Consider the following 10,577-nt stretch of genomic DNA (forward strand, 5'->3'; position numbering starts at 1 on the left):
CCAACCGTGCGACAACATGACATTTCCGCATGTCAATAAAAAACAGTGAAGCCAAGAAGAAGAAGTAGGTAGTTGATGTGGATGTGTGGACTCTACTGAGCTCTACTGGTTTCTTTTTTTCCTTTCTTTTGCTTCCCCAAGTGCTCGAAGTTAACAAGCAGACTTTCGGTCACATGATGCCCGAACAGACACCAGCTGCCAGGTGCTGCCTTTTCTCACGGAAACACTCCGGAGTCATTTAAAAAAACAAAAAACGGATTTGGAGCCCTAAAGGAGACTGAAGACTGAAGTGTACACATGCTGAAATTAAAGTCAAAGTTTGACCTGCACAGGGATGTGGTGTCTGATATCCTCAGGAAGGAGGCGTCGGTCTGCAGGGTGAAAGGTGAGGCGTTCAGGTGTCACTGTTTCTTACTGTTAACATAACATAACATATTTATTTAGGCTAGCTTTGACTAATAGTGAGCTAGCTTAAAAGTGCCATGTTTAAGGGTCAAATGTTACCTTTCACTGTTATTACAGACTCTAGAGCACATTTTACTGTACTATACGTTTGTGTAATTGGTACTGAATTGCATAATATGTCTTATAAAGTCGATTTAGCGGATGCATTTTTAGCAAGAAGTGTCCTATAGCTTTAGCTTCTAAAAGTGGGAAAATCTGAAACCTAAAGTAATTAAAGGTTAACAGGTGTTGACCAGTAGATGGCGCTCTTTACTCTTCACATATCCTCTCTAAATACCATATAGAGAGAGCAATGAAGGACATATAATCTAAATTTAATCTAAAGCAGTCTACATGCATTAAAACGTCTTAAAAGATAGAGAACATTTTCAAATTAAAAGATAAACCACACTAAAATGCGATATAAAATACAATATATTGAATGGTTTCCTTAAAATGTCTGTGGTAGGATCCAAATATCACAGCAAGACTTTGGATTTTCATGCAGTTAAGCAATCAAAAGTTTATTGTAACATTATAAGAAATAAATCTCTGTATATGACACTTAATGTAATGTAAACATACTAGTAGTGACAGGTGACACAAATGTGTTAAGTGATGCAAGGACAATAGTAATTATACAGGTGACACATCTCATTAAAACAGCATATTTACAGATTCCTGCCAAATAATCCACCTGCACATCTGGACACTTTACACATACAATACCAACTTAATCCACAGTGGAAACGCACTACATTCTCATTTAGCATGAACACCTTTAGACATTATAAGATGCAGTGGTTCATAATGACGATGCTGTGTCTGCAGAATACTCTGGAGCAGTGGACACTCGTATCCTGAACATTGAGAGCGACGGGGGCATCCTTTACTCCTGGAAGGTATGTCCATTGTGACGGCACTGCATGAGGTGTTTCGTTCATTGTCATTGCCGTGTCATGCACAATGTCTTGTCTTTATACATTATATGTATATATATTACAAGAATAAAACTTTAAGCACATAATAATCATTCAATTCATCAATTCCCTTTTTAATTTCCCTTATGTGTTTAGTGTAATATCTGGTTGAACTTCTGCAATAAACCCAATGCTTCCTCTTTTTGTCTTGACAGCTTGTACTATATGTAGGATATAACATTATATTCACACTGTGTGCCAGTTATTCCGTATCTGCTTGTCCCAGTGCTTCATTGAAGTTATAGTGGGCGAAATATTCAAATCCCAAATGCCATTTTTTTATTTTGTCACCATTCATCATCAAGTGGACGCTATCAAATGAAAAATTCCATATTCTCTTATTCAGATTTCTCTATAATTCTGCTTGACATATTTGGTATTTTTGGAAACCTCAGGATCCTTACTAGAATTTAAAATAAAGTTCTGGGTGTTGAAGTGTGCCTCTCTGCACAACATAAATTTTTAATGATAGACCCGCCAAAGAGTCTGTGGGTTTAGGAGGTTAAAGACAGTGTGCAGCCTGCGAAGAGGAAATAATCATTTTTTTCAGTGCAAGGTTCACAGTTTTACACATGCCTGGCTGTGCCTTGGGTTTCAAAGTAGACTTCCTTTATTTGAAATCTTCTGAACCAAAAAAAGTAAGCGGTGAATCGCTGGTTTGAAGTCAAGCAGGTCTAGTCAGGATAATCAGCAAGGTCAGCCAAGGTAATGAAGAGGTCAAGCATGACGTTCCACACATTGAGGACACCAGTGGGAAAGTAGGTCTGCTCTGGACAGATTAGGATTATCCATCTTTGTAGTTTGATTGATCTAATGATACATGACCTAACTCGAAGAATCTATTCTTATTCTGACAGGGAGCAACAGGGACCACCAGAATTGGGAAATATGACTCCAACACCAAACAGAACAAGGTATTGTGAATGTGTGTCGCGTCTCCTTCTCCTTAGTGCTGCACATTTTGGCTTGTGCGCACACCTGTTCCCATATGTGTTTTCTCTCCAACAGCTCCTGTACACATTCGACAAGCAGGTGTGTGTCAGCAGCTGTTCCCTGAACAAGGAGGAGACGCTGTTAGGTGAGCCCCTGTAATGTATAGGTAATGGACTGCCAGCCGTAGACATTGTTAGCAATACTGACCCCAAATCAGACAATTAAGTGAGACGTTGCCTAGCTTGATCTGTGCCACCGATTTCATCCCTATTTTACATCATGGGGACCCATAAGAACAAGGCTACAGACGCAGTTTTGGTGCAGATTATTGACCGTTAAAGAAACCCAGATTTAGTGCAGTCTCTGTGGAAGATATATGTAAATCCAGTCACATGACTCCCTGCCTGTGCTTTTTTTCCCCCCTTCTCAGCTGTCAGCTTGGCACAAAACACCAGAGGAGAGGAGCGCCTCAAACCAAGTAACACCCAAAAATCTCATCCTCTCTATTTCATTTACAGAGCGTGACATCAATTTTAGCTTCCTGAAGTATTCAACATATTTCTTTGAATGTTTCTAGTCAAAATCCTTCAGGTCATTTCTTCTCTCATTCTGTCTTTGCAGTATCCAAGTGTCTAACTCTCCTGATTGAGATCCATCCCATCAATAACACCAAAGTCCTCAAGGCAGTAGACTGCAGGGTCAAAGTGCAGGTAGAGTTTAAGTGTGTTGTCTTGGCCACTTTCATGCAGGTTTTACTGCAGCCACAAGCTGACGTTGCAGTTGTGGAGCATCAGCGCTTACAGTGTACAAGTGCCATAGACTATTTATTTTACAATCTTGCTGAAAGTGCACTGGCCTGTAGTTGCTGTGGTCATTTTTTTTTTTTATCCGTCTCTCTTTCTCAGTTAAGTCTTTTTTATCAACAGAGGAATAATATAAATGTATATGTTATTAAGCCACTGTTGCTATGACCTTTGTACTGCTTACTGTTGTTCGCCATATTGCCAAACCACAAATTGAAACATATGCGAAGAATGTTTGAGGATTGCGTTAAATGTAAAAATCAGCGAGTTGATTTCCCCTTCTGGTAACAGTCATTCACATGCTGACTCGTGTTTGCTGTGCCCCCTCCCTAGTTCCTTCATTCAGAAACTGACAAGAGATCAGTGCTGGAGAGCCACCTCCTACTGCTGACTGAGGATGGATGTGAGTCTTTGTGCCCTGCCCTTATGCTTGTCTGCCTCTGTCGGCTATATTTCTTTAATCTGTAACAAAACACATCAGCAAACTTGGAGAGAAATCATCTGGCTTTTTACAAACAGCATTCTCTGGAGAAACATTACATTTTTTATACAGTAGTTGTAGTTATGCATAGTTATCCTTCTGTGTTCCAGATGTGGATCTCTACCATGTTCTGCTGACAAGACAGGAGGGTTATAGAGTGGTGAGTTGAGCTCTATATCCACCACACTGCTCACATCAGCCAGCTCTTTTTCTTTTTGAGGGAAGTGTCAGTGGATAGTCTCTTCAGCTTAACTACAAATTACATGGAGGATTTATCTGGCTGGTGGGTTCTATGCAGTTTTTTTTAAAGGTATAAATTATTTGCACATATCTAGTAATTAAGCAAAAAAGGTTGGAATGTATTTACATAACCCAGCACAAAAAATATATTGTTTCGACCTCATTCTCAGGCCATAAAATGTACCGTGTCTCCTGTCCTCCTGGGGAGCTTTGCATTAAGGATTCAGCGTGTCTGCAATATGAATATGAATGTGTTTGTGTTTGTGTTTGTGTTTGCGTTTGCGTTATCCAGGTGATGGCGAATCCCGAGCGTTTGTCCAAAACAGCTGAGAGAATAGTGGAGGACTTCTGCTGGCTCCAGTGGGACGGACACACACAAAGACTCTACTATCTCACTCATAATGCAACACACACACAGGCATGTACAACTATACTTGTGAGGACCCTGCATTGAATTGCATATGTCCATAAAAAGACAAAACATCATATTAATTGCACTGAATAACAAAAAATATCTCTCACAGGACAAGTTCCTGATGCGATGTGTCCAGTTTTACCTCAACCATAACTGTGAAATTGTGGTGAGTTATCTTTAGGTCTTATAATATAGTACAGTACCAGTCTTTTGCACATGCTGTCATAGCCACAATGTGACCTGATAATAACATATCATTTTCTTACTTTATATTACTGTCCCACAGTTGGAGCTCCCATTAGAGTTGCCTGCTAATCCTTTCCACACAGTCAAGTAAGACAACAACCACTAGTACAGAATAAATATAGAATTGTGTTTTCTCAGCAGATACTTCATCCTATATTCTGCATTCCTTTTGATTATTATTGATATTTACCTGCAGACAAAGACATTGTTGTCCTTCACAGTTCTTGTGCAGTGCAAGTTATGTTTGTTCTACACCTGCATCATTTCTCAGGTTTATAAGTCCCCATATATTGTGATTATACTATATTTGTATGTTTCTCTAAAATCCTTGTGTCTACACGTGTGTGTCCAACAGGTTTGTAAATCTGGGTTTTGACCATTATCACATAGAGAGACCAGAGCAGGAGCTTGTTAGGATGGAAGTGTTCACCAACAGAATAGGTAACACTTTCACACACACATAAATCCTTGTATGAATGATGTGCTCTCACACATACATTCTCTCACACTCAGCACAATAAACTGACATTCCAGTTGTTTGACTAATTCTGTACATTTTTGTTCTGCATTTCTCTTGAAAACAAGAAAGTACGTCCCAGTCACAACTGAGAAGCTATGGTATATAATCTGCAGTACATAATGATGCAATTTTACCATGAATACAATAAAACATAAAATGAGTAATTGTGTTTTTTGAGATCAGAAAATGACTAAATCTCAGTGACAATAATATGATTTTCCACAAAAGTAATGTTGTTAAAATTAGAACTGATGAAGCTGTTCGATTAGAAATCCAACCTCTAACATGATAAGAGTCATTTTTAGAATTCCTATTTGATTAATTCACTGAAATGATTGAATCTTTGATTTCTGAATCAAATACAAAATCTCAATCATTCACCCCTATTTCTGCCCTCTGACTGATTAATACAACCTGAAAAATTAATTAATGTCTATCAAAACATATCACTACTAATTTCATTTCTCATTGATTATAATGAACATTGTCATGGTCATGGATAACTGTGCTGTGCTGTGGTTTATTTTTAGGAAGCATGTGTGTGTGCTACAGCCAACCACTTAAAGACAAACAAGAACTGATCTACACTGTTGTGTTGGTTCACAAAGGTATGTATGCCATCTACTGTTGTGTATTCAAAGCATGTACATTTCTATTGCTGTCTCTTTTTCCATGTTGCTGTTTTTATCTCGAGCACATGGTGACAAATATGGATTTCCTCTCTTTCTGCAGACTGCAGCAAGACGTTCAGAGTGTCTCTGGGCGGCGACCAGCCCCCACAGAAAGCCACACAGCTCCATCCGCTCTTCATCCCCATAGGTCAGTGCACACATCAGAAATCTTATAAATTGAAGTATGTGAGTTTGAGTGCCAAACATGAGTCTCCTACTTTTGCATTCAAAACAGAAACAGAGGCACACTCCTCATGCAGGCTAATAAATATCTGGTGTGCATACAGCATGCTAACACATACCCTGACTGATGCTGTGTTATTACTCTATGTAGGTTACTACATCCTGGTGTATCTGCAGGGTTATTTCTTCCATTGTATCAACACCAGGCAGCAGGAGTTGCTCTGTCACTCCCTCTTTCTCTCAGGTAAGATTAAGTTTTCGCACAAACCCTGTCCAATCTGAGCGATGGCTTTGAAGCCAGTTTCTCAGCTACGCCACACGCTCCTATTTTTTCCAATATGTTTTTTTTTTTTTTAAACGTGAAACCTGTGCAAATGTAGAGACGGCGGTGCTCGCATTAATTGTTTTTTTCTGTCTGAACCACCCTTAAGGTCTTGACGTGGACTCGGGCCTGCAGGGTCAGTCGGCTAACATGACAGTGTTGCATGCAGAGGAAGAGTCTAGCGGCAGTTTGTTGGACCTGGCCAGTGGGAGGATCCACACTGCTGAACTTAGCCCCGCCTACTTGCTGCAGATACTGCGATCAGACACTCCTAGGTGAACATGATTAATAGCTTTTTGTGGAAATGAAGGATTTATGAATATTGGGGTGATATTTACATGCATAGAGGAGGCACTTGAGAGCAGAGGAGAATATAGTTATGCAGGAAGTTATTTTGGTGTGCATACACCTGCAGAGTCTTCCTGGAATAAACAACAACTTTAACTTGGATCCTGGCCAGCGAACACCTTGGATTCAACCCCCCTGCTCGATAAAGACGCACCGGTGGCCCCTTGCTCTATTCTTTTCTTGGACAGTTTTTTGTCCTATTCATTCATTTATTTATTCATTTTTAAACTTGAATCCACTTTTTTTATACAGCACATGCATCACAGTATAGTACCTGACTGTTGGCTGTCTGCCGGTGCATCTGCCTCTGTGCCTCTCTGTTTGTATAGTCTTCCTTTGTTTAAAAGCAAATGTGTTGTATTTCACCTCCATCCAAGGTGTCCCAGCAGTAAGACTGACCCTCAGCGCCTGGCTGCCCTCCACTGCCTGTTGGTTTACATGGGAAATGACCCAAACCTGGAGCTGAAGGTAAAAAATGAAGGCAGGAAAGGAGTTTGGAGGACATACAGTTTTTGTGTCAAAGTTAGCATCAGGTAACGTTATTTTCCCCCTCAGATAAAGATGTAACACATCATCTGGGCCCACAGAACGTACTCTTTGATCCAGCGTTTCATTTGTATACAACACAACGTCACTATTTGTTTGTAGAACATAAAGTCATTGAAAACTTCAGTTGTTATCAATGTTTAAACAAAGTCACAAGATCAATAATACGCCCTTGCTGAGGGAGAGACTGAACCCAGACGTGAGGGAACGATAAAGAAGCAGAAAAGTGGGAAATCTGACAGAGAGTCACTTTTCATCAGATGTAATGTCACTTTATTTTATTATTCCCTGAAGGAAAATGAGCACTTAAGTAAAAAAAAACAAACAGATAAAGGTAGAGATGGAAGCTTTTCTGCATTTCTCTGTGAGTTCGGTAGGTGTCAACGTTGAGTTGGAAGTGAGTGGATGGAGGGAAGAAGACAGAAAGAAAGAGAAGACAGGATGCTGTATTAAAACAGGAGAGGAGAGGAGAGGAGACAAGTGGGCAGAGATCAAACAGAGCCAAACAAAGACAGAAAGAAAGGGACAGATATTTTGTTTGGGCACAGTGCTGACTATGACTCAGACTCTATTAGTAGTACACCTAAATTAAGACGTTCCAGCTGCACTGATAGATAGTAATAAATTCTTTCTTTAGAGGTTAAATGAGTCACAAGCTTCATTAGTGCAGCTAGCACTGGGAAATTGGACACCGCACATAACTTTTGTATTCTTTGTAGACTCTGTTAATGGGGTCAGCGGCACAAAAAGCAGCAGCTTTAATAAAGGTGATTGCTTGTTAACATTTATTTTTCTTAGTTTGCAGCAGTTTGTAACTTTAAGAAAACACTGCAAATTTCTTTTCCACCTGCTTTTTTCCCCTCTTCTTCACACCATTGTTATATAGTAGTATTTTTGTTTCTGGACAGTGATATTTCCTCAAACAGCAGAAAAATGGGCAACAGAAAATGAGTTTTCACTCTGATGCACTGTGGCTGTGAGATTTGCTGGGACTATCTTTGAGGACATCATTAATTTTTCATGTTTCTGTAATGTAAACCTCTGAGTCCCCATTGAAGCTACATCGTCCAAAAATACTTATCAGTAACTAGAACTTCTTTTTTTATTAAGATAAGATATCCACTGTTTGTACAAGAGTCTACAGCCATGCTAGTGGTTTACATCGGCGTGCTAACATGCTTACAGTGACAGTTTACATGCTGACGTTTAGCCACGTTTGCCCATAATCACCATCTTAGTTTAGTGTGTTAGCATGCTGACATTTTCCTGCTGGTGTATATGGAAATAATCCAGCCGACCTTTTGTGGAAACATCTCAGTGACCTCTATACCAAACGACCGACTGACCGACAACTCTTCCATTGCTAGAGCCACAATTCTAGTCTTTTAAACACACAACAAATGAAACAAAGAGGGTTTTTTAAGGGATATTTCCACACACTAGGAAATACATATTAATACTTAATACTCAATAGAACATATTTACTTTCTTTCCGAGAGTTACAAGAGAAGTTGAAGCATACAGCAAAACGAAGCCACAGCTAGGAGTTAATTAGCTTAGCGTGAAAGGGTGGCAGCAGCTAGCAGCTAGCCTGGCTCTGTCCAAATGTAACTAAATCCACCTAGTAGCACCTCTAACACCTCTAAAGCTCTCTAATTATCACGTTATATCTTGTTTGTTTAATTTATACAGTCTTATTGTTACCATGAGGTTGCCAATGGAAGTATTTTTTAACCTACTTTAGACTAGCTGTTTCCTTTTCTTCCAGTCTTAATGCTAAGCCAAGCTAACCGACTGCTGCCTGTAGCTTCATTTTTAGCATTCAGACATGGTACATGGTACACATTTTGCAGCATGAACCCTTCACTTTATGGGGATATTAAAAGATGAACTTGTTGTACAGCTGCCATGTTGTTTGACACCTTCTCCTGTGTGTTTCTATCCTGCCTCTAGATTATTGAATGGCTGTGTGACAACGTGAACGCCTTCGAATCCTTTGATCAGATCCAAGAATTTATTCTAGGTCAGTGGCAGCTGAAGCATGGGGACACAAATCTCCTGAGTATCACTTCTTCTTCCTTTTAGAGTCTAGCTGCTCCCTTGCCTTTTTATGGCTCCTGTCTGTGGTTACTAGACTGCTTACATGTTGTCTACACAAAAATTCTCTTGAACTTCTTCTCGCAGATTTGTGCCAGCGCAAGTCTGGAGAGTCTGGATTAGAGGATGAATTTTGTTGTGGCTTGCACAGAACAGTTTAAAAAAAACCCACATGGTTAAGTCCCAGTAGACACACAGCAACACATTTGTACGTCCCACAATGTGAGTCTGAAGAAAAAATACTCAAAAATACATCAAAAGTGATATTCATTTCATATGTACGCAAACAGTCATCACCTAGAAAGTAGATGATCACATTAGATGTTGGAGCCCCTTGCCGCCTACATTTGCATATTATTGCTGTTGCTATAGTCACTTTAACTTTCTCTAAGATACAGAGTCATTATTAATACAGGTGTTACTGTACACTATGTGAGGACAGTTATGTTGACCTAATGAATAAAACATTAGTAACCGAAAAACCGTCCATAGTTTATCATTTCAGCCCGCTTTGTACCCCGCTGTGTGCTCAACATTATCTTAGTACTGATTTATCATTTCATATGACTTCTTTTGTAGTTACTCAACAATGAGTTGGATTATTCTCATGATATCAGTAAATTATTGTATGCCTGTCAGTCTGCTCGGTGTGACCAGAGTCTCCCCAGAGAGTCTGGACAGGGGAAGAGATTTGAAAAGACGGGGGGAAGATATTTGTCTGCCAGTCACAGGTGCTGCTGCAGCAGTCAGAGCTGAAGAGAGTAGGCAGAATATTCATAAAATACACACCAAGATCACAGCACGCAGGCCTATGTTGTTGCCCTTCGCTGCTAGTTTACCACTGAAAAACAAGAGGCCATGCAAGGCAGTAATGCACACAATAATCTACCTGCTGTTTGTGTGGGACATTGTTTTAAATTGCTTCTTTGTCTTATACTTCCTTTAAGATAAGAATTCTGCATAACTGTAATATATAGAATAAAAGTCTGACTATATTCTGTCTCTCTCTGTTGCTCTCTCTCTCTCTCTCTCTCACACACACACACACACACACACACACAAACAGCTTCTTTGTACAGAATAAGTTATGAGAAGTCTCTCAGCTTGGATAAAGTCCTGCCCTACTCCTCTGTATTTGACAAGAAGGTACCACACACACACACACACACACATACATACATTTCCACATGCATAAAGGAATAGGAAATAAACAGGTAGCTTCCATATATATGGATATGAATGCGAATGCGAAGAGGACACACTTGCAGTTCTATTTCTTTCTTTGTGATTTAAGTAGTACACACACATACACACACATACACACACACACACACACACTTTGGTCTGT

At 39.7% G+C, this 10,577-nt stretch overlaps 1 protein-coding gene across 1 annotated transcript in view; it reads left to right on the forward strand.

Annotated features, from left to right (window-relative positions):
• gsap (gamma-secretase activating protein) overlaps positions 1 to 10,577 on the forward strand; it is a 33,623-nt gene continuing 23,046 nt past the window's right edge. Inside the window, exons 1-19 of the mRNA XM_035680832.1 lie at positions 1 to 385; positions 1,276 to 1,346; positions 2,282 to 2,338; positions 2,433 to 2,502; positions 2,788 to 2,835; positions 2,979 to 3,067; positions 3,494 to 3,563; positions 3,752 to 3,801; positions 4,174 to 4,299; positions 4,406 to 4,462; positions 4,583 to 4,629; positions 4,898 to 4,983; positions 5,593 to 5,670; positions 5,795 to 5,881; positions 6,068 to 6,160; positions 6,348 to 6,513; positions 6,964 to 7,054; positions 9,086 to 9,155; positions 10,296 to 10,375. Coding sequence (XP_035536725.1) covers positions 298 to 385; positions 1,276 to 1,346; positions 2,282 to 2,338; positions 2,433 to 2,502; positions 2,788 to 2,835; positions 2,979 to 3,067; positions 3,494 to 3,563; positions 3,752 to 3,801; positions 4,174 to 4,299; positions 4,406 to 4,462; positions 4,583 to 4,629; positions 4,898 to 4,983; positions 5,593 to 5,670; positions 5,795 to 5,881; positions 6,068 to 6,160; positions 6,348 to 6,513; positions 6,964 to 7,054; positions 9,086 to 9,155; positions 10,296 to 10,375 — 1,524 coding nt within the window. The 5' untranslated portion in view covers positions 1 to 297. The remainder of the gene's footprint in view (positions 386 to 1,275; positions 1,347 to 2,281; positions 2,339 to 2,432; positions 2,503 to 2,787; positions 2,836 to 2,978; positions 3,068 to 3,493; positions 3,564 to 3,751; positions 3,802 to 4,173; positions 4,300 to 4,405; positions 4,463 to 4,582; positions 4,630 to 4,897; positions 4,984 to 5,592; positions 5,671 to 5,794; positions 5,882 to 6,067; positions 6,161 to 6,347; positions 6,514 to 6,963; positions 7,055 to 9,085; positions 9,156 to 10,295; positions 10,376 to 10,577) is intronic.

The sequence above is a fragment of the Morone saxatilis genome, unplaced genomic scaffold, assembly GCF_004916995.1.
Source record: "Morone saxatilis isolate NCDOM2014 unplaced genomic scaffold, NCSU_SB_2.0 Contig10, whole genome shotgun sequence".
NCBI classification, from domain to species: Eukaryota; Metazoa; Chordata; class Actinopteri; family Moronidae; genus Morone; species Morone saxatilis.